This window comes from Apostichopus japonicus, chromosome 12, assembly GCF_037975245.1.
Source record: "Apostichopus japonicus isolate 1M-3 chromosome 12, ASM3797524v1, whole genome shotgun sequence".
NCBI lineage: Eukaryota > Metazoa > Echinodermata > Holothuroidea > Aspidochirotida > Stichopodidae > Apostichopus > Apostichopus japonicus.
The window spans coordinates 9,327,985-9,355,303 of NC_092572.1; the positions used below are offsets into that span (position 1 = coordinate 9,327,985).

At 35.7% G+C, this 27,319-nt stretch overlaps 1 protein-coding gene across 1 annotated transcript in view; it reads left to right on the forward strand.

Annotated features, from left to right (window-relative positions):
- Nucleotides 1-1,665: 1,665 nt before the first annotated feature.
- Nucleotides 1,666-27,319, forward strand: part of LOC139977311 (transient-receptor-potential-like protein) — a 35,043-nt gene continuing 9,389 nt past the window's right edge. Inside the window, exons 1-10 of the mRNA XM_071986598.1 lie at nucleotides 1,666-1,998; nucleotides 11,372-11,466; nucleotides 12,767-12,940; nucleotides 13,804-13,919; nucleotides 20,501-20,614; nucleotides 20,942-21,235; nucleotides 21,899-22,015; nucleotides 24,550-24,737; nucleotides 26,109-26,275; nucleotides 27,148-27,284. Of these exons, the coding sequence (XP_071842699.1) occupies nucleotides 11,424-11,466; nucleotides 12,767-12,940; nucleotides 13,804-13,919; nucleotides 20,501-20,614; nucleotides 20,942-21,235; nucleotides 21,899-22,015; nucleotides 24,550-24,737; nucleotides 26,109-26,275; nucleotides 27,148-27,284 (1,350 nt within the window). The 5' untranslated portion in view covers nucleotides 1,666-1,998; nucleotides 11,372-11,423. The remainder of the gene's footprint in view (nucleotides 1,999-11,371; nucleotides 11,467-12,766; nucleotides 12,941-13,803; nucleotides 13,920-20,500; nucleotides 20,615-20,941; nucleotides 21,236-21,898; nucleotides 22,016-24,549; nucleotides 24,738-26,108; nucleotides 26,276-27,147; nucleotides 27,285-27,319) is intronic.

Sequence of the window (27,319 nt, forward strand, 5' to 3'; positions counted from 1 at the left end):
AGTAGAAATCAAAAGTATGACTAAAATTGTAAACACTCATATTTTATTCATTTTATCATTTTCTAGACGTGCTCATTTCATTTCGTACCATTTTCTGACAACAGGAATACTTCAAACTTAGGCAATTCCCAAACAGCTACAATTTAACAATATTTCAGCATTGGTTCGAGGCAAGCATAGATTGATGATCAGGGGATGGATCGAGGCAGTATACCCCATGGGAGGGGGGTGGACAGGGCACATTCTCCTTATTTTATTCTGTATTCATTGTTTGTTCATGCTTGAAACGTTAGCAGCAAAGGTTTAATTTTGCTCAAAAGATACTCAAAGGAGAATTTGTTAAAAATTTTCATATTGTCCACAGATATTTTTTAAAGTACTTTCATAACATTTTGATATCAATTTAGATATATCTACATATTCTTGCCCCCCCCCCCCCCACCACAACTACCTCGAGAAATATCTGGACCTGTTATTGATCATTATGATTAGGTTTTCTTCTCACGCCACAAAAAAAATGCCATTTGATAATCATGAAATTAGAATCCTTTCATATATTGATAGTCATGTATACAACCCATATTATGTCGTTACATGTAAAACGTATTCGTAATACCAGATATTATGATACTTTTGTTTATCATGATAATTTATACATACCAGCAAGTTATATTGTTTGTCTCCACCAAGCATATCAGATTTGTCTTTGGGTGGTTGTTTACATTTATCGATCACAACAATACGTATTATATTTTAATTTATTGGATAATGCAGGTATACGTACATGATTTTAATATGAATTATGTTATGATATTGTATATACTACTAGTTGGTATCTTGCGATCATAAATTAGCGGCATATGTAATACTATAGGTTCATCACTTAATATATGAACTAGGTTCATAGTTAGTTCAATCGTCAATATTTCAAACATATGTTTATATATATATATATATATATATATATATATATGAATATATATATGTATATATATATACATATACATATGTAATACTATAGGTTCATCACTTAATATATGAACTAGGTTCATAGTTAGTTCAATCGTCAATATTTCAAACATATGTTTATATATATATATATATATATATATATATATATATGAATATATATATATGTATATATATACATATACATATGTAATACTATAGGTTCATCACTTAATATATGAACTAGGTTCATAGTTAGTTCAATCGTCAATATTTCAAACATATGTATATATTCCACACCCACACGTCCTGGACGCATGCTATTCATTATTCTGTAATGTTATCCACTTGTTTAGGCGCCGTTATATTCTCTGGTAAACATACCCAGGGCACGTGTACATACGTTTAAAAATATACCATCAACTTTTCAAGATTTCATTTAAAGCATTCGTAAAGCCTATATGCTTCTCATGTATTCGTTAAGTTTAATAGAAATCATGAAATGTTGCTTTTATACCACGTGCTTTAAACAATAATAAAAATATAAAAAAGTATCTTGAGATTCTAAATAAGTTCATTCCCGACTTGCTCTTATAACATTCATTCGGTGTCCATATCCCTCGCCCTCGCCCTCGCCCCCGCCCTCAACCTCGCCCTCGCCATACCCCTCAAAAGAACAATAATCTGTCTTTACTAACATTTTACAGCGATCCAAGTACCCCATACCAGGTAACGTGTATCGTGTGTACTGCAGTAAATCACACTAAGGCTAAAATCAATTCGACTTAAGGTTTGAGTCTGCGCGTACGTTTACGTTACTACCATCAACTGTTAACCGTTCTACTTTCGAAGCCATACGTACAATCATCCGTAGATACGAACCACGCACGAACTCTACACTGTTATGTATGTCCGAGTATTTCAGCAGGTTTATTATTGAGCTGTAAAACAGATGTTGCACAACTTCTGCAGGTACGTCACGAGGTGAAATACGCGAATTTGTATTTCTGGATTGGACTATAAAATATCTATAAAGTAAAGGAATATTCGGTAAGTTTTTTTTTTTTATAATTCCTCTACAAAATAATTATTAACGCTTTCTTGATGTTACCCCCTTCGTCTTTTAAAAAGGAAAATGCATTTTGTTTGATTTCTGTTTTTACTTATTAATCTTTTTTGGGAGGGGGGGGGGTGGTATATCATACTGGTAAACACAATTGACCTGCATCTATTTCATGTTATATATATACAAACTGGAAGAGACAAACCCATGCATGCGTAACCATGTTTTAGCTATTGAATTCATCGCATATAAGTTCTCAAAATGATGAAATATTTTTAGAATGTAAAAATCGTATAACTTCAAAGCCAAACAGATGCAATTTGAAAATTGCTGAACACATTAGACTCATATCATATAGACTCATATCATATAACTTCAAATGGGGAAGGGGGTGGTGTCTCATACTGGTAAACACAATTAACCTTCATCTATTTCATGTTATATATACAAACTGGAAGAGACAAACCCATGCATGTGTAACCATGTTTTAGCTATTGAATTCATCGCATATAATTCTCAAAAATGATGAAATATTTTTAAAATGTAAAAATCTTATAACTTCAAAAGGGGGAGGGGAGTGGTATCTCATACTGGTAAACACAATTAACCTGCATCTATTTCATGTTATATATACAAACTGGAAGAGACAAACCCATGCATGCGTAACCATGTTTTAGCTATTGAATTCATCGCATATAAGTTCTCAAAATGATGAAATATTTTTAGAATGTAAAAATCGTATAACTTCAAAGCCAAACAGATGCAATTTGAAAATTGCTGAACACATTAGACTCATATCATATAGACTCATATCATATAACTTCAAATGGGGAAGGGGGTGGTATCTCATACTGGTAAACACAATTAACCTTCATCTATTTCATGTTATATATACAAACTGGAAGAGACAAACCCATGCATGTGTAACCATGTTTTAGCTATTGAATTCATCGCATATAATTCTCAAAAATGATGAAATTTTTTTAAAATGTAAAAATCTTATAACTTCAAAAGGGGGAGGGGAGTGGTATCTCATACTGGTAAACACAATTAACCTGCATCTATTTCATGTTATATATACAAACTGGAAGAGGCAAACCCATGCATGCGTAACCATGTTTTAGCTATTGAATTCATCGCATATAAGTTCTCAAAAATGATGAAATATTTTTAAAATGTAAAAATCTTATAACTTGAAAATTGCTGAACACATTAGACTCACATCGATTTTTCATGTAAGTTTCTTCCAATGAATATTAAACAATTCATTCTTTCTTTACGTATGAGTATGAGAGACGTATATAGTTTAATTTAATTTATGACTTAAATTTTGAAAGGTTTCAGAATACCATATATATACTAACTTTCGTAGAAATATTGCATACACAGACTTGACACACAGTCGGTCACTTAATTGTGTGTATGGTATTACGTATAATTGTCATGCAATATTGCTTTGGCGCCCCAAAAAATAATCCAAAATGATTGGATCAGTGGTTTCCTTTGTTATGCCCTTTTTAAACGAATTCAGTAATAACATTACATATATACTTTTTAAGAAAAGTCACCCAGGAAAGAACCTGGGCACGAAAACCAAACTAGCGAACAACTGATCCGCTCTCAACCCCATTGCATGCGAACTTCATACACAGCCGTATTAACTGGTAGTTCACCCATGGAAACTGTTATTTGGAGAAATAGCAGATTCCTGGTTCACCTCCTTATATGTAATGTATATATGAATTGATTAAATATTTCATCGGCGCTTAAAATAGTATCTCACGCTGTCTCTTCATTTTACCTTTTTTGATTTTTTTTTTTAATAACGATTTAATGACAATAACATATGCAATAAGAGAATTTGATATTAAATTATCACAGGCGGATGAATGAACGCAATAATGACCTTGCCGTAGATATATATATATATATATATATATATATATATATATATATATATATATATATATATATATATATATATATATATATATATATATATATATATATATATATATATATATATATATATATATATACATATATGTTGACAAGTCACAGCTTTCCCGAGATTCATATACCGTATAACACCTACACTAAAGAAAGAAGTACCGTTAATACCTAATCGGCAAAATATGTTGTATATATATATATATATATATATATATATATATATATATATATATATATAGGTCTAGAGTAGGTTGGCGTCTATCTTGGCGCAGAGTGCTCTATGTCCATTGGACAGAGCGGAATATATGTTGATACTAGATGAGACTAGTGGAACACTAGTAGTTGTAACTCGGAGTTTCACGCTTTGTAGCGATCTTCAGACAACTCTTAAAAAAATACGTTGTCTGAAGATCGCTACAAAGCGTGAAACTCCGAGTTACAACTACTAGTGTTCCACTAGTCTCATCTAGTATCAACATATATATATAGGTCTATATATATATATATAGGCCTATATATATATAAATATATATATATATATATATATATATATATATATATATATATATATATATATATATATATATATATATATATATATATATATATATATATACATATGTTGACAAGTCACAGCTTTTCCCGAGATTCATATACCGTATAACACCTACACTAAAGAAAGAAGTACCGTTATTACCTAATCGGCAAAATATGTTGAGTTGTAATTGCTAAGGAATTAATCACTTGTTCATTAGTTTACTTGTGTCGGAGTTGCTGAGTACTATAATCTCCCGACTATTTAATGGCACTTGACCTGCCAGTTAAACAATGGAATAGTAGCGTTTTTGACCTGCCAGTTAAACAATGGAATAGTAGCGTTTGTCCGGTTTTTTGAGAGCATCTTCAACTTTAAAGCGGCTTCTCAGTCGGGTTAAATTTGCTTTAGACTTATATCCAACAAATAAAGTGTTGTGCGCTCACACTTTAGTAACATTTAAACAGGAAAAGACTAACGATTTTATGATCCGAAGGTCCAACACATCGAGGCTCCCTCCCTAACCCTTCCTCTTAACACCCATTTCTCCCACTTCCCCACCTTTGTTATAAGAAGCAGAAAGCTATATCCCCCCCCCCCCGCCCCTCCCCGGTTAATGTAATTAAAATTAACTATACAAAATATCATTAAAATCCATAATGAATTGAGTACTTTTACAATGTGTTATGCTCTGTTAGAACCACTCCTGTACATCCAAATGTATATGATTTTGAATAACACAAGCTACCACATTCACTGTGCATATAACAGTTGCGTAGTTCTACGAAAAATATTTCACTGATCCCCACACCGTTCAATTCTTTAGGCCTATAGAACCTGCTCTGCATTACCCAGAAACTGGCAAATGCCAATCTACGTGTTTATAAACACCACCCCCCTTCCTCGTTATCTTTAATTATTTATGTGTTGTTTTATATTTCGTAGTATTTTAAAAATTTAATGTAAAATTGTAATGACTTCAGAAAACATATATCAATGTATACAAAACATGACATTTTCTTTATCGTATACACCAGTGAGTTGGAAAATTGCCGTTACATTGCAAGCGAAAAACCTTATGTAGCGTATATAGGCTTGTTTCCAGTTTTCAGGTTATTTTCGTGGGGCCCCCTTGCTGAACTTGTGAAGTAATGAATTTTAAAGGAATCACTCATTCATCTTTGTCATCAAAACAGGGAACCGAGCTCAAAGCATGATAAATTAATTCCATTGACTGATGAGGTAATTTCCACTGCATGTTTTGTCTTCTGTTAGACAGATAATCAAATATTTTTATACTTAGAGACACACTGGATGATGTATTTTGTATAATTAAGTATACCGTACCTAGCAACGTAAAGTATACCATGTGCACAGGGTAAGGATTATTAAAGGGATAATTGCAAAGGGATTACAAATGAATTACTAATAACTATGGCAGAAAACAAGAATATGATATGGTTACCATGGAAATGTACACTGTCAGGATGCGAACAAATGCACAACCTCTTATTTGTGTCACGTGCATTCGTCCATTCTTACTAAATCACAGTACAACCTTCGTTTTTTTTTTTTTGCAATAAAATAAACAAAACCGGTATAACACTAACAATGTTAACTGGTTAAAGTGCGCTTATATACCGTATATGTTATTTCCTTCTCTGCGGGCTCTTGGTGTGCAATAGTAACGGATATGTTATCGCTTATCGACTAGTGTCCATCGCAGGCACAGATACATAGTGTCACTGAACTGAGAAATCGAACAGTCTCTCTGCCAATGAAAGATATATGGCAAAGATATATTTTAGTACCAACGTCAAAAAAAAAAAATTAAAAGCCGCATTATTTTGTTCATTTTTTATTTTATTCTCATTTTTTTTATATCTGTAACTGTTAGACTATATCCATTGCATTAGGACACGGTATGATTGGAATTGTCGGTTCGAAACCTCAACCAGTCACAGTATAATATTTCAAACCGTGACTATGAGCTATATGGGGGTGCGGGCGCAGGGAGCATGCATGGGGATTAAGGGGGAGGGCTCTGGATGGGAAAGGGGGATCGGGGGTGCAAATCTGAGCAGGGTTAGAAAGGGAGTTGAGGCCAGTCACAGTGCAGTATTTTCGACGCAATAAAATTTAAGAGGGAGGGGGAAGAGAGAGCATTGGGAAGGTGATAAGGAAGTAAAGCGGACTGAGGGAGTAAAGTTTGGGGACCAGGCAAGGATGGGAGTATGATGTAGATTTAAACAAAGGAACTAACGTAAGCTCGTAGCAACGAATGCGACATCGGGGGGGGGGGGGGGGGAGTGTGGAGGGGATTCTGTTGTTCATGGGTGAAGTGAGATAACACTAAAAAATGTTCAAAACAGCTACTATACTTGTGTAACTTATATTTCACTAATCACTATAATTTCCTGCAAAGTTACCCTTTAATTTCTCGATGGTCATCAATCAAAACGACTGGACTACGTAATTTAGTACACGGTTTATTACGTCGTTATGTATCATTAAGCAAAACAAACACGTCAATAGACATCGCCAATAACATGTCTGTCTTCATCATAATTACAGTTTGTCAAGGACGAATGCTATTGAGCTTAATAATGAACCCTATATTGAAACTTTTTCTTTTAAAATTTCAAACATTTCCTTTCAAATAATCAAAATTTGATATGATAAATTGTATGAAATGCAGTTTTATTGTGGCTTATTTTGACCCTGAAGCAAACCGAAGGCACCTGAATTACAAATTTAAGAAACTGAAGGGAATATTTGTTATAATAACCTCTTTTTTCATTTTTTTATTTTTTTCTTGGCAATGCTATAAATTCTTTAGAATGTTTACAATTTATTTCAAATAATTAAAATTAGATATAATCTTGACTTGTATGAATCATCTTTCTTTTGGATTTGACATACGATGGATCGGCATAAAAGATGTTTCAAAGTCTGAAGTTTGAGAAATCTGGAAGAAGTAATCGTTAATTCTGTGTGAAATTATTTTTACAAGATCTTTCGTGTAACTATTTGTGGTCATTTTGGCGTTCCATAGAAAGCTGTTGTGTCCAATAGTTTGATTAATTAAGATCATTGCAAGGTAAGTATAAGATATAACCATTAGTGCAAACCTCGAGTGACCAATCTGAAGTTACTGCGATGAGCTAACAGCCAATAATGATATATCTGTAAATTTATTTACGTAAACAAGATTAACTTTTCCACGCCTTAATAGACAAGTTAATGAGTGAATATCATATCACATTCATTCAATGGCATTAGATAAACATAGGGCATTTTTTTTTCTATATCGAAATCTCATAACACGTTAGAAAATTTATAATGATATAGCCCGGTAGACATATACTCGTGTAGACGAATAGTCTGGTAAGGTTATACATGTATATGTATTAGGCTATACTTGTAAATTCAGAATAATCACTTAGATGTCAATGTTATCTGTATTTACAAAGCAAGTTTAACTAGAAACATTATTTTCCCCTCTTGATAAGTTTATTAAATATTATATAGAGAGAAGAAAACAGACATATTCAGTCCATTTTGGTCCGATGGCACCAATCACGTTCACTCTGTTCAAGAAAAATTACTGGAAAATAATATAATAACTTCGGTAGAATAGCCTATGCTATGAGGAAGCAGTGTTTCACCAGGTTGCAGAACAGTCCTAGCAATATATTGATTTTCTGCATTAAACCTTAGCCGCATGTACATGTTTGCAAAGTCACGAAGCTCGGCTAAAAGATTAAAATATTGGTTGAAACAAGTTGCTGGTATCTTATACTATACATTAAGGAAGGTAGCAGTTCACGAAACACGCATGGCAGTTAAAGTTGTTGGCGCGTGTAAGCTATAATATCACGCATGGACACACATCAAGGGCCAATACCTGCACTGAAATTATCCGTTTCACTGACGAAAAACTGGTTTCGCATCATACTCAACTAACCCAACACAATTCCCATATGAACTACCAAAATTCCCTATGAAATATTAGACATAGTCTCGTTAACATTGTAGATATAACTCAACCAAGTCAAGCTTACGTTTTTAAAAGTATAAAGATAGTCTGTATAGGCCCCAAATTATAGCACGCTATAATTGCTAGAAGGTTTCAAAAAGTACTAAGTTCCTGAGGTTTTCACTCTCCATATTGTTCTCAGACATGTTTAAGGAACACACAAGATGACTGAATGTCCCTGTGAGGACAATTACCTCAACGGTTGTAATAAATACAGTTTAAAGAATTTGACCAAGGTGACCATATCTGAATATCTAGCATATTTTTGGGCCAATACAGCATACTTTAAATTTTGATGTGTTGTAAATTGGCCAAAACAGTGTAGTGCAGTCCAGTTTGGTATGTTCTATACCACTTTAAGTTTTATTCGCGTTCAACAAAGTTAATGTACATATCATATAGGCTTTTAAATTAGAAATGGCGACTTAGTCGGGCAAGCTTAGAACTTTATTTTAATTACCAACCATTTTTTTTTTAAACTATTCATTTCCTTTATCTACATCATTACAATTTATTTTCTTTCAGTAGGTGCCCTCAATGATTCTCAGCATATTGCTCGAATTTTCACAAAAATATTTGGTTGAGGGGTGCGTCCCCTCCCCACCCCTCCACGCCTCCTACGCCTATATGAGCACACAACACAGTATTGGAAAGACTCTTAATGCATTAAATAACATGTTTAAATACATTTTATACAAATTTGCCAAGGACAAAAGGTGTTGAATGATATCCAATTGTTTTCTTTTTGTTTATATGACGTAAAAAGGTCACATGTTTTGATTGAGTTATTTGAATTTATAAAACATTGGATTGAACATTAACATTTAGTTATCGAAGTCATCAATTTAGCCTTAAAGGAGCATTCCAAGGATTTATTTTAAATCTAAATATATTGATAATCAGAAGAACTGTACTAATATTGATAGCACTTCAGTTTTTTTTTTTTTTTTTTTTTTTAGTTTTCTAGGTCATCTTGATATATTTCGGCTAAACTACAGCATTTCTTCCAAAAAAAAAAAAATACTCCGAGGTAAATATATAAATTATCTATCGCCACATCCTACCCTGCCCTTCCAACCGTCCGAATGTCCTTGCCTTTGTGGCCAATGACCTGATCTTCCGCGTATTCCCAAAGTGTACACGTATTCAACGAGAATTCCATATCTTTAACGTTGCGCTGCATATAAACTGTATTATGTTTACATACATGGCGAGTGTCACGAATACATACCCTCACTTTGGTACCACTCTCTTTTGTTACAACCCATTGAGGATCAGTAAACTGTCAGTCAGTGTAAATAAATAACTATATAAAATAATCGGTCACAATACATAAGCTCTTAGGGACCACTTCCATAAAAGACTAGTGTCTTCTGAGCGTTCCCTTGAAGGTGTAAAGTAACACTTTAAAATCAATTGTTTATAAGGTTGGAAGATGGAGTACACTATATAGTGGTACGAATATATAGCGTAGGCCTACATGGGGTCTCCGTCCGTCGTCGGATACAGTGGTGCGACAATCTACCGAATTAATTATGTCTGAATAGGCAGAAATCTTGTTTGTTTTTGTTGGTCTAGCTGTTATGTTTTACTTGTTGAATCCCATGAGACCTTTCGACAGTCGCTGTGATTTGTAATAGTGACAGAAAATGCAAAATTGATGATAGGCTCGGGACGGTGGAAGTGGGATATCATCTGAAGGAGGGGGGGGGGGGGGGTTGGTGTCAGACATTAAGGGGCAGTGGCACATGTGATTTTGATTTGATGGGGGGGGGGGTGGGGAAACCTTAAATCTCCAGCAAAACGAATCCTCTATACATTCCGTAGCACAAATTCCAGTATCTCAATGGTTTTGTTTTTTCTTATTTTTTTGTTAACAGCAAACGAGCATATTTTAATTATTTTTTTCTCATTATAAGTTTTCAACTACAGGGCTCTCTGTTAATTTCCATGTTTGTTAAAACACAAGGGCACTTTCAAAGAACAAACTTTTACTCACGGAAGTGAGAAAGGGGTACTTTCTATGATCCAAAATGGACCACACGTGTTCATTTTGTGTGTGTTTTTTTTAATAAAAGGGAGAAATTGAAAATGGAAATGTGAGGGCACTTATACACCCTGTATCCCTTCCTCCGCCACACTAATATGGTAGAATAGTCTCAGTCTTGTCTACCAAACTGTGATGATATGTGAGTTTTCCCTACTGCTATGCATCGCTGTGATGCACTAAATAATGTGGTGATGCATCGACACAAAACATACAAGGTTACGTGCATTTTGAACTATGATGTATCAATGTGATGCTCTCGTGTGAAGCATCGGTGTGATGCACCAATTAATTTGGTGGTGCATCGACGGTTAAGATACAAGGCTACGTGCATTATGAACTATACTGTATCAATGTGATGCACTAATGTGAAGCATCGGTGTGATGCACAAAATAATTCGGTCGTGCATCGACGCTCAAAAGACAAGGTTACCCGCATCTTAAACTATAATGTATCAATGTGATGCACTAACGTGATGCATCGGTGTGATGCACCCATTAATTTGGTGGTGCATCGACGCTCAACAAACAAGGTTACGTGCATGATGAGCAGTATCGTAGACCTTTTCAATGTGATTCAATTATGTGATGCAGTATAATGTGATGCATCAATGTGATGCATCATTGTGACCGTTACATCGGGTGACTCTTGTGGGTAAGTGGAGTATATATTAGTTACTATATAGTCTAACTTGACTTGCAATGAACCAACTTTTCGATTGTTACTGGTATCAACAAAACCCAAAGCTTAACCACCGTGCACAACTTGTTATTTCTTTCTCAAAGCATTTCCTTTAGAAACTTGAAGCGAGCATTTTCGTGACGTCAGGCTTGCAAGATGGCGAGTAACGAGGAAGAACCTCGTAAAAATATCATCGAAGGTAAGTAATAATGTCATGTTTTAACGCAGATTCAATTTGGGCGTGTTTTTATGAACCAAAGATGAATGAGGTTGACATTTTTTAATTAACTGCCCCATATCAAACAACATGTACAGTTTTTATTAACTTCCATGTTTAATTTTGCATCGATTTTTTTCATAACAAAGTCATAAAAATAATAATTATTAACTTTCCATTTAAATTTGCAACGCTCTTTTCATAACAAAGTAATACGAAATAATAATTTAAAAAATGGTGAAAAAGTTTACTCTTGTTTTTTTCAACCATGCGATACATTGTATTTATGAAATTGTCACTTTTGAGGCGAAGATGCTATAAGAGGTTAAGGGGGCCTCAGGGATTGTCAATGTAACGTTTATTTTACGTTCATCTTTTCCTGTTGCTCTGTATAGACCAACAGCGATAAACGCATAATGGTGCAACGTTCTTTAATTTCATATTTATATATATATATATATATATATATATATATATATATATATATATATATATATATATCAATCAGCGTCCATAGCCTAGTGGTTATGGTGTCCGCGTAAAGAGCGGAAGGCCCGTGGTTTTTCACTGTTCTTGATTTCCCAACTCATTACGATTTTCATTTATATATATATATATATATATATATACTTTACTTCCAATCACTTACCTAATTCAATTATTGTATCTCACTCGAGATCCAGCCTTTCTCTAAATGCAGCATAGTTGTTTAACAGTTTCTCCTTTATTCCTATATATATATAGGCTATATATAGGCTATATATAGGCTATATATAGGCTATATAGGCTATATATAGGCTATATATAGGCTATATATAGGCTATATATAGGCTATATATAGGCTATATATAGGCTATATAGGCTATATATAGGCTATATATAGGCTATATGTAGGCTATATGTAGGCTATATATAGGCTATATATAGGCTATATATAGGCTATATATAGCCTATATATAGCCTATATATAGGCTATATATAGCCTATATATAGCCTATATATAGGCTATATATAGGCTATATATAGGCTATATATAGCTATATATAGGCTATATATAGGCTATATGTAGGCTATATATAGGCTATATATAGGCTATATGTAGGCTATATATAGGCTATATATAGGCTATATATAGGCTATATATAGGCTATATATATATATATTATCGTACGTCAAAGGCACTAGGACTTCCAAAATTTGTAATCGAACATCAAAACTAAATGTTCTTTATCCCTGCAGTTACATAAAGTGAACTTCACTAATCTTCTTTTGTTGCTAACAGATGACACCCAGAACATGTCATTGGAAGAACAATTATTCTTCGCCGCTGCCAGTGGCAACTCAGCGCAGTTGACCACATTGGTCAAAAATGCCCCGCAGAGCGGGCTGGATATCAACGCAGTCGACGCACAAGGATTAAGTGCCATGAACATCGCCGTCAAAAATGGCTTCCTTCGTAAGCATGCCACTATTTCAATTTTTACCAAAGCGAAGTGATTGTTACTGAAATTAAGACAATTAACATAACTAAGACTGCCCCTCCTTCAAACTTCCACTTTCCCCCTCCGGGATAAAATCAAGGAGAATCGACCCCGCCCCTCCCCTCCCTTACCGTCAAACATAATATTATGAACAATTCCTAGTGTGCAATATAATATACAACAAGTCTGTACGGGCAGTACAACATAAACTTTTGAACAATTCTTCAACATTGTTCAAACATTTCAGCATCAGCACCATTTTGCATCTAAATGTACCCTCCATTTTACCGAAATTTCCCAAAGGGGAGGAGCCAGCCCTCTCCTTTGATCCCTCCCCTGGACGACATACATCTTACCCCCCCCCCCATCCTCCGCCCTTCCATAACAAAAATGGTGGTTGCGTGCCTGTCATGCTGTATTATATCCTTCCCATTTATTTCATCATATTTTAATGATGAATTTATTATCCCATGCGATTCGTGTTCATTATACTGTTATTACACTTATGGGTATTAACAATATGCATGCACAAAGCAAATCCGAATATCTATTTACAAAAATAATGAGAGAAATTTTCTTCATTTATTTACAATAACACTTGACTGAAGCAGAATCAATATCCTGTATGCATAAACTGGGTTGTCCAGCCGTTTTCATCGACGACTTCGTTCGCCTGCACTTTCTCAAAGTGGGCTTGAACGTATTATACTAAAAATCGGATACTGAAATGTAAATTTACACTGGGGACTCGAAGTTTTGGTCGTAACCCTCTAACATACTTTATTTAATGTTCTGACCTAGCATGATCCTTTCAAAAGTTTCTGATTTTTTTTTTCAGTTCCGGTGATAACATTACTCGACGAAGGAGTTAAACCCAACGACTCTCTCCTGCGAGCTGTAGATGTCGATTTTCAAGAGGTGGTGAAGCTTCTTGTCGATCATGCTTTGCAACTGGTAAAAGTGCAACAAATTTTTCTCCCGATAACTGTTGTTTTTTCCTCTATTTTCGGAGGAAACTAAACTCTCACTAAAAAAGCTGTGAATGTTGTGTTTTTTGAATTAAACACCACGACTTGTATACGAATTTACCAATAACAGCATTTTCAGGAGCGTTTTACTTCCATGAACAGGAAACAGAATGAAAACTAAGTTACAAATTTTAAGTGTCTTAATCAAAGAACTTACTTAGAGATCGAGAAACTGGATAGCTTAAGGTTCTGTACAGATACAGGGGAGGTGTTACATAAGGGGTGGGTGAGGGGGGGGGATACCAAAGAGAGAACAATAACATGAGAACATGAATAAGATCAATGTAACATGAAAATACAATACTGTACAATGTTGGAGGGTTCATATACACAAGAGGAGATAAAATGAACTTGAATTCGTCCGGCATAGGATACAAAAAATACATTTATGGTTAACTTGTTAAAATGTTATATTTGCATGCACGAAGGTATTGAAAGAACACACCAGGTTTGCCTGAATACAAAATTGGGCCAGATTTCTTTTTTTTTTTTTCACTGGCAGGAATTTGACCGCCAACCGTTTAAAACCCATGGTTCTATATACACTGAAAAAATAAACTAGTCAATATTGCCACGGACTAACGTTAAATTAGTCTGTAACGTTAGTCAATGCACACGGACTAGCAAAAATCTTCGTTTCATCGCTGCTTCTTAGTTAGTTTACACTGACTAAGGAAAATATAATCGCAGCTTAGTCGGTGGCGACGGACTAAGGTATTTTAACCCATGGACTAAGAACGATACGGACACCCGATTTACGCCATAATCGTAGCTTAGTCGGTGTCGACAGACTAATGTATTTTAACCCAATTCGATTCACTTCAATTTGGAAACCGAGAGGCAACGGCAGCTTGCTGGGCTTGGCATAGTTTCATACGATCACTCTAAGCAACTTTCAACCGTAAATCACCCAAGAAGGTCTTTAGAAGAATGGAGGTATTAACTGCATCATCGGCCTACCTGTTATTCCTTTAATTTGAAGGTAAAATTAAAGTTAATTGTTAGGCTACTGGCACTAGTACTGTATTATGGTTAGTGTAACGCTACCGTTGTCACGTTGGCGTTTCGCAATACACAAGTGCAATGACAGTGAGTAGCCTATGGGCTTCTACTGGGTACTGCAGTGCATTCTCAACACTAAAGTGTGCATCCTAAACACCAATTAACAATGTGTTATGTGTGTATTGGGCTAGATTGAACAGTGGCACATAATCTTCTTATTTATTCCCAAACAAATGCTGGAACTATAAGGCTCAATAGTTTATTTGAAGTCTACACTCATTTGGTAAAGATTTCCTGTAATTTCCCATGTGAATCTAAATGGGTAGGCTTTGTGATATTGAATAAGCAAGGCTAGACCTTCAAACGTACAGTCACAGTAGGCTGAACAAATTATGTTGGCTAGTCAACGGTATTATATGTTGCGAGCAGTCAGGATGCACGCTTCAGTTCTATTTAACCTTTTCATTTATCATTTTTTAGTATTTAATTTCCGGTCACGCCCAGGAAACAATTGCGACATTCCTTCACGGTCGACTTGCTTACTGTAAGAAGTATTAACCGTTTTTTCTCAGGAAAGCTTGATAGTCTGAAGTTATTATAACATGTGCTTTTAGTATACTGCCAAAAGAGTAAGTTGTTGTATTTGCATTGATATTTTATGTAGAAGTAACGGAAAATTGAGTATGTTTAGTTTGGTCTAATTGCACGTTTTTTTCTCTGTCCAATGTAGTGCAGGGTTCACTTGCGCGAATTCAAATTATTCTGTTTATGTATATGTATGTGCATCGATTCTTAGATTATGATGTTTTTTTGACATTTATTTGTAATTCAAGCATATCTGTTTAGTAGCAAAGTTTAAAGGTTAAGATTAATTAGTTTTCTCTTTTTGATCCTAGATTGAATGAAACTCATTGGCGTAAATAATAGATCAGATGATACAGTTTAACGCAGTTGCTAAAACTCTGGGTATTCTCTAGTCTTCGCCAGTCCATTTTAGTACTACTAGTAAGACTATATCAAAACGACCGAAGACAAACTTAGTGTAACAAAGTACTGATTCTCCTCTAGCCTAGGTCTAAACAGGCTTGTTATGTGAGCAAGCAAAATAACAACTAAAAACGATTAGGCCTATAAATAAGTTGGCTCAGTGCATTTCTGTTTCTAAAATTTTATATTTTTAAAGATCATAAAAACAAACAAAGATTTAGCCCATGTTTTATTATCTCTGTATTCTGGGCATTTGATTCTGGTTGCAATGGTGATGACACTCTCGTTCAAATTTTCAGCTTTATACAGTCTGCTTCAAACTTTGGGATTGTTTTTTGAGACTATAGTGGAAGCAAATCTCACATAACTTTGTGGTGACAACTTTATTTATTTTTTTTTTCAAATGATGAATACTTTGCTGTTTCTTTCTTCCAGCAGGAATTGAAAAGCCAAATATCTAAGTCAAGGGTGAGCTTTCCTGTGATGTACGACACCAGTGTGGAGGCAACAACAGAAGAGGAGAACTGTGTTATATATGGCTTAAAGACATGTTTTAAGATGATATATTGGTACCCTTCGCAGAACAAAAGAGTTTATCCAAGAGTCCAAAAAGCAAAGGAACAAGTACCATAGAGAAAAAAGATGGAAGAGTGAGTTTAACTATTGTACCCAACTGTTTAATGATATTTAAGATACTTTTCATAACCTGTTTTAAAAAAAAAAACCAGTCTAGTATATCATTTACGTGCAAGCTTCATAAGTTTGGTCAAATTTTCACTGATCTGTAGAGCGGGAGTCCAGAGGGTTTGGTTAGCTGGGAAGGTAACCAATTGCCTGGTACATCACAATGTTCACAATGCATTCCTGTATATGAAACCTGATGACTGGCAAACCGACTGTGGTGGATGTGGCTGGGAGAGCAATTTTAAAGTCACCTAATAGCTAACCTAGAGCAGCTTTCATGGTAACCACATCAAAGTAAGAACAATGTGTCAGGTATGGCCCCAAGAGCAACAAATGGCCATTGCCAGTAATTATTGGTGGTGGGGTACCCCTGCCAGTGATCTATAATTGACCCCTCATGGCTGACCTAGGTCAGCTCATGAGGTAACCACTTGAAACCTACTGGAAAATGTTGGTTAGGACTTCAGATACAAGGGATGGGCATTGCCAGTAATTTTTAGTAGACCCCCAATATGCCCATCCCCTCATTGACCTAGGTGAGCTCATGATTTGACCAGTTGAAACCTACAGGAAAATGATAGGTATCACTTCATATGTAAGGATGGGCATTTCCAGTATTTTATATTGGTGGGCCACCACTGCCAGAGTCCGCCCATCCCTTACATATAGAATCCTGTCAATAATTTTCCAGTAGTTTTCAACTGGTTAAATCATGAGCTGACCTAGATCAATGAGGGGGGGGGGGGGGTTTTGGGGGTCTACTGGCAGGGGTACCCCACTAATATAAATTACTGGAAATGCCCATCCCTTACATATATATATAGAGTCCTGCCAATCATTTTACAGTAGTTTTCAACTGGTTACCTCATGAGCTAATCTAGGTCAATGGGGGATGGGCATTTTGGGGGTCTACTGACAGGGTTACCCCACCAATGTAAATGACTGGAAATGCCCATCCCTTACATATGAAGTGATACCTATCATTTTCCAGTAATTTTTCAACTGGTTATCTCATGAGCTGACCTAAGTCAATGAGGGAATGGGCATTTTGGGGGTCTACTGGCAGGGGTACCCCCCCCCCCCAATATAAATTACTGGAAATTCCCATCCCTTACATATGAAGTGATACCATTTTCCAGTAGTTTTCAACTGGTTACATCATGAGCTCATCTAGGTCAATGGGGGATGGGCATTTTGGGGGTCTACTGGCAGGGGTACCCCACCAATAAAAATTACTGGCAATGCCCATCAGTTGTATCTGAAGCCCTAACCAACATTTTCCAGTAGGTTTCAAGTGGTTACCTCATGAGCTGACCTAGGTCAGCCTTGAGGGGTCAATTATAGATCACTGGCAGGGGTACCCCACCACCAATAATTACTGGCAATGGCCATTCGTTGCTCTTGGGGCCATACCTGACATATTGTACTTACTTTGATGTGTTACCATGAAAACTGATCTAGGTTAGCTATTAGGTGACTTTAAAATTGCTCTCCCAGCCACACCCACCACAGTCGGTTTGCCAGTCGTCTGGTTTCATATACAGGAATGCACTGTGAACATTGTGATGTACAAGGCAATTGGTTACCTTCCCAGCTAACCAAACCCTCTGGGATCCCGGTCTATTGGGATCATTATTAACATGATTAACATAATTATTAAGCTTTGAGAAATAACTTGGTGTTATGCTGTGCAAAGCTTATAATAATTTGGTAAAGCTGCTATTCCTGGCTTATAATTTGAGGGACCTAGATTTAAATGTATACCTCCCAATATGTTATAAAATTTCAATGTAAATGTATGTTTATGATAATGTGAGTTATCATGTGCTATATCTGTATCTGTGCTTACACGTATATCATATTTTCTGTTCACAGGTCAATAATGGTGCAGATTTTGGCTTCCTGAAGACAAGTGGGAGGCCATTTGTAGTTAAGAGAAACACTCTTTGTTCGTGAAGACTTAACTGGTGTCGATTTGGGGTACCACTTTAAAACGAAAGTCATGATGAACCCTTGCCCAAGACTCAACTTTGCATTATTGTGCAGTGCTATACTTTTGCGATTCATGTTTGATCCATTAACTTGTCTTAACTTTGTTGGAAAAAAAATCAGATTTTCAGATTTTATTTACAGTGATTTCTTCTCTATCTGTCGAAAGTCAGCCTTTTGTAGACATCAGAAGTTTTATCAGAAATAAATACTGCCAACGTACACATTATTTGTGTTTCCTCTGCTCTCTTTTCTTTCAGTGATACTAGTCAGTGAAACTAGTCGGGTTTAATTCTTTCAGTGAATCTAGTCAGTGCAACTAGTCAGTCGATACCGACTAAGAAAGGTTAGTCGGGAGAGGCACCATCCTGACTAATGTAAAACCTGCTATAAACTAGTCGGTGGCTCATATAAATTAGTCGGTAAAGACCGACTAATGTCACCAACTAATGTAACTGACTAATAAACATTTACCGACTAAAAAATTGTTGATCGACTAAGCTGACGGACTAAGATGACCGACTAAGAAATCCAACTGACTAAGGAATAAATTAGTCGGTATAGCAACTGACTATGGCTATGTTAGTCGGGAGAGGCACCAGATGGACTAACGTTTTGTTAGTCGGTGAACCAATTTAAGTTTTCAGTGTATACATATACACCCCTGTTATTATTTCAAACTTTTTTCGTCCCGTTGGTGAGCCCAACCTGCACTGAGTCAATTTCTTGGCGACCGTCCAGTGGCGCATCGCGTGACATACATTGGGGGGGTCCCCTTCCCCTCTCCTTTGAGATATTGTTATGTGAAGGGTGCTTGTAGTTGCCAAATGATGTTAAATTTTGCAACATTTGAAGCAATTTATGTGCCAGATTTTCCACCATTCCCCCCCCCCCTCCCACAAAATATAGGCAAATTTTGTTTGCATTGTTTTTGGCGACCCTCCAAATTATTGTGGCGACCCTCGAAATTATGTTGGCTACCCTCTAAATTATGTTGGCTACCCTCTAAATTATTTTGGCAACCATAAAAAAAAACGAACACGAGCCCCAGTTTGAATACTCAGGGTTCTAAACGATGGCTAAATATGACGAGGCTATGTGAAGAAATATTTAAGTTTGGAGATCCTGAGTCTGTTTTTCATGAACTATAGGCCTACTTATGTATGTATATATTTTAGATCCTCCTGCAAGCAGGAACTCGCGAAGAAGCCATCATTGGCTTAGCAAAGCCTCAAGCTGACCGAAGTCAGTCTCTTAGATTCATATTTAACGTCCATGATTATGAATTGTCAATTGTCAACAACTCTGTAACTGGACGGCAATACATTAATCTTGGAGTGATCCGAACCGGGGACCTTATGATTGGAAGGCACCGGCGTTAACCACTGAGCTAACACTCCTTTAACTGAATCTGAGCTAACACTCCTTTAACTGAACCATTTATCAACTGAATATGGATTGATATTTCATTCGGTTAATTAAAAGCCTTTTTTGTAATATTCTTTATATATTACACTCTAAAAAGCTATTAGGGTAAAACTTTACTCAAATCTGGACATTATGTTTACCCAACGCTGGTTCCGGATGCCACCATTCGTAATAGGGTAATAAAAGTGCCCACAATGCTAAGCACCAGTTATCTTGAAAGAAGTATAAATGCAAAAATATTTAGATATATCTTAGTACCATTAATTGATCTTCAAAGCATTTACATTATGCATTTGGGTAGAGGGGAGGGGGAGGGGAAGGGGATTTGAACCAAATCTTTTTAACCAACTGTTCCTAGAGTGTATTTGCTGGGTTTGTTTGGATCTTAACTATAGCTCCTGCATCTTCAAATTGTAGCCACCAGAAGAAAGAGGCGCCATTTTGAAATGCAAATCCGTGACCACGGACATTCACCCTGACGTCACACCAATCATCAGAGCGGCACAGAAGAATAATTTTACTCTTGTTAAGGTAACCTCTTCAATTTCTTCATCTCATGAACGAAAATTGGAAAAATCTTGTCTTTTTTTTCAAAATAGACAAAAGTTGTTGAAATACAGTGTACACTCTTAAAATATCCATGTATTTTTTTTTTTTTTTGGAACTGAAAATTTCAATTTCAGTTCATGGTTATTTTCGTGTTTTTCTCCTTTGTTTACCTATGTTTTTATTTTTTGGGTGGGGAGGGTGAGTGATGGGTGGGACTCAAATAATCCTATCGCGGTCAAAACATTTTGTAATTTTTTTTTTTTTTAATGTCGTCATTTGTGTTATCGTCCATTTACAAACTTTTGACAGATTTTACATGATGCTGGACTACGTGTGGAAGAATTAATTGATGACGATTTGACGATGAGTACCAATGATAGCTTACAAAGATCAGTAGGTACGCTGGAAATCTACCGGGCTCTCGCAAGCCCGGCTTACGTCTGCTTCGACCCTGATCCAATAGGGAGAGCGTTTCATATGTCGTCACTTTTGCGGAAGTTAGCCCTTCTTGAGGTGGAGTTTAAATTGACTTATCTTGAATTAGCCAATGGCATGGAGCAATACGCTGCTGATATTATTTCATATACAGTGACAACAGAAGAGGTAAGCACATCCCCCTGCTTCCAAGCACTCGTGCTGACAGTGTAAACAGTTCCTAATCTTTATCTGATTATGATGCTAATACCACGCTATACTGTCCTCCCATATCACGCTTCAAAGCACTTGTACTGACAGTATAAACAGTTCATAATCTTTATCTGATTCCAATGCTAATACCACTCTATACTGTCCTCTCATATCATGTTTTAAAGCACTTGTACTGACAGTATGAACAGTTCCTAACCTTTATCTGATTCTAATGCTAATACCACTCTATACTGTCCTCCCATATCACGCTTCAAAGCACTTGTACTGACAGTATAAACAGTTCATAATCTTTATCTGATTCCAATGCTAATACCACACTATATTATCCTCTCATATCATGTTTTAATACACTCATACTGACAGTATGAACAGTTCCTTACGTTTTATCCGAAACGTGGTAAAGATACTGTTCATACTGCTAGTACGGGTGCTTCGAATCAGGACGTGACATTACAGTATGGAAAATAATTGTCCCAACTGGGTCGGCGAATTATCCCTTACATAGATACATATTTAAAGCATTAAATATTATAATATCTAAATCTGACTAATTAACTAATTTATGGGAAGATGTTTTTATATATGTATTTATTTGAATTGATGTTCTGTCTTCAATAGGCCATGGCAGTGCTTGCCTATAATGGTCAAGGTAACTCTGGAAAATCGGAGAGAGCTGTCAAAGCTCTTGGACTTCTTCCAACATTAAATCGAGCTATTGCGCATGATCAGAAAAAGGTGAGTTCTCTTTCACGTATTAGAATATGGTCAAAAATGCATTCACCCCCGGCCCCACCATTCCCTGCCGCCCTCCTGGCCAACCCCCCCCCCCCCTTTGTTATTCGTCTGTAAGCTATTTTGCTGATATAAACCGTTTGTTGTTTTGTTTTTAAAACTGACACATTTCAAATTTTACACAAGTTTTTCATGTATGCACAATTGGTTTCGCGGTTTTCGGTTTATTTCTCATCGTAGAAAAGGAGTTACGTCGGTAAAGGGGTAAACGGAGATGTCGCTTGTCTTACCTCTGGCTTTTGATCATTAAAAAAAAAAAACACACAACTGTCAATTAAAGATTCAATCTTCATGACATATAGTCTTTTCCAGGTGAAAGTTGGTAGAAATTTAAGCTTCCTAACATGACCTATATACTCTAGTAATGGAGAAGGTAAACTTTCACCGATAAAAACTTGAACGAATCGATCCCGCATGTATTTGTAATATTTCACTTTTTATGAGCCAAGCACGAATTCCAGGAAACGAAATGTCTTGAGGTTTATTTACTTTTTTTCCCCGCCCCCTATATTCATTAGCCAATCGGAGGGTCGCTATCGGCTTAGAACATGCGTAACGTCATTCAAACCGCGTTTCTTTTCAGATAGTCACAGTACACATGATATCACACTCCCTTTTTTTTTTCTTCAGATTTTCAGAACATATCTAGCATTTCTATTTACATCACTCCTCGCTAAACTGTCTCATATACATACGCACTACGACCTACCCTAGCATAAGAACTGGTAACATTCTTGCATTGCGCCCTCAATTTTCCGTTCTAAGGCCATTATCCTCCTTTTCGAATCTACCGTTATGATCACTATATGTCTCCATGTTCGGGCATAGGGATTGAGAGGTAAATAACCTTATTTATTTTGTTCGTGTCCAGGTTCTATCGCTAGTGGCGCTTTTCTTGAAAAAAAAAAGAATTAAAAAAAAAATACTATATTGTAAGTCTTAAAGGGTGTGAAGACTCGCGCACAAAGAAACGTCCCATGCCGGTAATCTGACCTAGTTTCGAATGAGGTGTAACAGAAGTGTTAGACACCACCATCATTCCCAGAAAATACACACACAGCTTGCTACCGTCGGTAATTAGACACTAGTGTACAGTCAATACATACAGCTACGGTCAATACCCACAACACCCACAACACACTGTACATAGCAGCGATGGACATATCATGTCCAGATAAAAGATAACAAGGTATCACGTTTCATTACTGTCTGCATTTTATAGCGACAAGAAGAAAACCTCACTTGCAAGCAACTGAAAGTTAACTGTTTCAGAGCGCGACACGCGGTTTGGGGCGAGTCTTCAATGTCTTTAACTCATCAGCCAGGTTCTTAATATTCGTTGGGTGGATACGTTTTCATTATTAGGATTTATCATTGGCTGTTCGAAATACAAATGAGAAAATTTCTCAAATTTCCTAATTTTCCTAACTTTCATTTCACCGTAATTGAGATGGAATACCACTAGTCAAGAATCGGTACAGATGTGCCAAGACATATACAACAAACTGTTATATATCGAAGATGTTGGGTTTATTGTTTATCGACGCCCCCCCCCCCCTTCCCCTCCCTCCACATATCATTAAAGTAGTGACTAACTTGAAAAGAATGTAAGATTATCACCGATTTTCGCAATTTTCTTTGAAAATTATGCCACATCTGTTTAGTGCTATCAATCAAAGAAAATTCAAAGCCGCTATATTAACTAAATGAAGATAATGCTGGATGCCAAATTTCATTTAATATCGAACCAATATTAAACTAGTGACATATCTTTAAATTAAGTCATAGTGACATGGTCATTTGATGCCGTGATAAGAATGATGAATTCTTCAGGTTGTTATAATTAACTTTGTTAGAGCAGGCCACGGACAAAAAAAAACAATATACGTGATGCGCGACGGGTGCTCAATCTGAATATTGCCATGTTGTGTCAATTTATTAATATTTTAAAGGCATAATTTATTAATATTTGAACGGATTAATTTCGTAGCGGAATATAACGATGATGCAGTAGTGATCATCATGTCAATGTTATTGTCTTACATGATGAATTAATCGACCCACACAACAAATGTATTTTAATGCAGTAACTATACGGTAGCTTTGAAGGAACAAACGTCTCCGCCATTTATTCATTTTTCTTATATTTTAACTTTAAAATTAGATGACTTATCATGCATAAGCTATGGATTACGTCTCCAATCATTCATTGTTGACGAAAAATCATAACCCAGAATAAAATGCTGATTTTACTCCTAATAGGCCTATATATATATAGGTTATTCAACATTTTGCATTGGCATCAGAATATATACGCGGTTTGTTTCTTTCAAATGTACCATAGTGCTGTCTGTTCAGGGAGTTATTTTAACAACTCCCTGATTTGTTTTTGTTCTTTCGAAGAACTATAGATATTGAATATGTGTATAATTATTTTCTTTCCATATATTTTCTTGCTTTAATTTTCTCATTTATAGTTTGTTGCAGAACCAACATGTCAGCACGTTCTCCGAGTCCAGTTTTCCCGCCAACTTATCAGTCTACAAGATCGGCATTTCGTCTTCTCAGTATTTCTCCGAATCCTCATTATCCTGCTTTTTCCAGTCATTTGTATCGTCTACAAGCTTGGTATATCGGAAACATGTAACGATTTTGCCAACATACCGTGAGTATTTACTTCCAAGCTATATATATATATATATATATATATATATATATATATATATATATATATATATATACATATATGTATAGATATATATATATATATATATATATATATATATATATATATATATATATATATATATATATATATATATATATATCTATACATATATGTATATATATATATATATATATATATAGCTTGGAAGATATATATATGTATATATATATATATATATATATATATATATCTACATCTCTCTGACGATATGAAGTGAATATATATATATATATAGGCATAAATATGGGGTAACTATGATATATACATGGCCATATTTACTATTGTAACTGATCCCCTACCCCGGACCCCCCCCCATGACCCCAATGGAATGAGCACCATGATATTTGATTTTTTTTTTAATTGTTTCCTTCTTTTTTTTTAATTAGGCCTTCGACAGCCATTATATCAGTCCTGATTTCACACATTCTTGCCATGATTCCCTAAAGTCAGTTATCACAAACGTTTCTAGTCACTGTTGCCTGGTGACTGTCTCGGTATCAAGGGTGCAACATTTTGCATGCATGCTATCAGTTATCAGTACCCTTTGCGTCTCATTCTATTAATGATGTAGGCTTTAAATGAATATTCATTACTTATTATCGATCGGTCAACCCATGCACTTGGGGATAAGCTTTCTAATAATCTGTACTGGGCATGTCGTGCTTCAAAGCGCTTGCTACTGACAGTATGAGCAGTATGAAGACAATATTATATGATAGATATATGTTATTTGGGAACTGTCCAAACTGTCAGTACGAGTGATTTGAACCACGATGTTAGACGACCGTATAGCGTGATATTTGCATTGACATAAGAGGGTGCCACCTAACTGGACCAATCTCAGCTTGTTTATGCATTCATGTGGCTGTACAAGAGTCTGGGTGATTGTTTCTATAGATACAACATACACCCATATCAATATTACAAATCCTCTTTTTTGTCGTGGTAAATACGAAAGTTATTTTGTTTTGTTTCAATCTATTGAAAAAACAGTCTGAGATATGAGAACAAAATTTGGTCGACTTTGTATTATCTTTTCTTAAATAGTTATTTTACTTTAATTAGTGCAGGTCTCGTGTAATCAACGTGATATCATATCAATTGTAATTCTATGAATTTCTTTCACTGTGTCCTATTAATATCGATTCGTTACACATACTTCATTTTGCCTTGTTATTTTTAGTTTCGATTTCCAGGGCTCTAGAGATCTTAGGTGATTTTTTTCTTAAATTTTTTAATAACGTCATTTCATATTCCTTTTTTTTTATAAATTTATTTTTCATATGTCTGCATTTTCTTCTTTTATAGAATTGTCAAGTTCTTTATGCAACTTGGTTCAGACTTATTACTTCTTGGGCTGATACTCTACGAGACTGTTTTGGATAGTAAGTTTGGGAAGAAGGAATTACCGCATTATGGCAAGTGTCCGCCGCCAATCACATCATGGCATTACATGATCTATGTGTATGCACTAGGTAAGACTATATAATATATAGCACCTTCCTTACACACTCAGATTATGTAGTTTTCGTGTAAGCGCTAGACCTAAACAGCACCCAGTTTACACCGTATAATGTAATCGTGTGCATTCCTATAACACGTTGTGGGAAATCCTGCAGGCTTTATCATATCTACAATAAGCGCACACTTATATAATAGAATTAACAACACCCAGGCTCGGAAATATATATGTTATGGGGTAACACTTCCATGAGCTAGGTATAACATATATCAGCCAACATAATAATATTATAATTAACATACACTCACTATAAGGTTAGAATTAGCCAACTTTTAAAGGCTACCAACTCACGGAAAGATAAAAAAGAGGGCGCCCCATTTTCTCCATCAAAATGGAAATAAACCAACAACAGTTTCCAACATGAGTGACTGTTTATTTGGGGGGGGGGGGGGGTATGTAACGACACATAGCTAGTTAGCAAGCTAGCTGCTCAGATACAAAAATAGGCACTTGTATCTGTTATTTCCCAGGGCCGTTCACAGATTCCTGGCCTCTTATCCAGAAACAGTGCGTGGTACACTGATTTACGACACGTAAGAGATATAGCACTTAAAGGGCGGACGTCCTTTGTAGGTTGTTATGGCACGCCGTTATAGCACTCCTGTTGTGTCCGTTAAATGTGTATCTCGATTTGCTCATCCTATTTGATTTGATTTTTTTTTTTATTTGATTTATTTATTTGTTTTTCACGTGTAAATTTACAGTGTGAAGGAAGTCTTCCAAAAAGCGTACAACAGCTTAACAAAGTAGAAGACGTTTTGTAATTGTAATTGTTTTTGTAATTTTGTAATTTTGTAATTGTTTCATTTAATTGTCTACTCTTAGGGATGTTATGGCGGGAAATACTCTACTTATGGAAGAAACGGCACCAAAGGAACGTAGTTCAGCTCATGAACGTGATAAACATCATCATTGGAGTACTTCTCATGGCTTTCGTCAACAATGAAATCGCGTGGATCATGGTAACACTGGATTATAAATCCGAAGCAATCACATT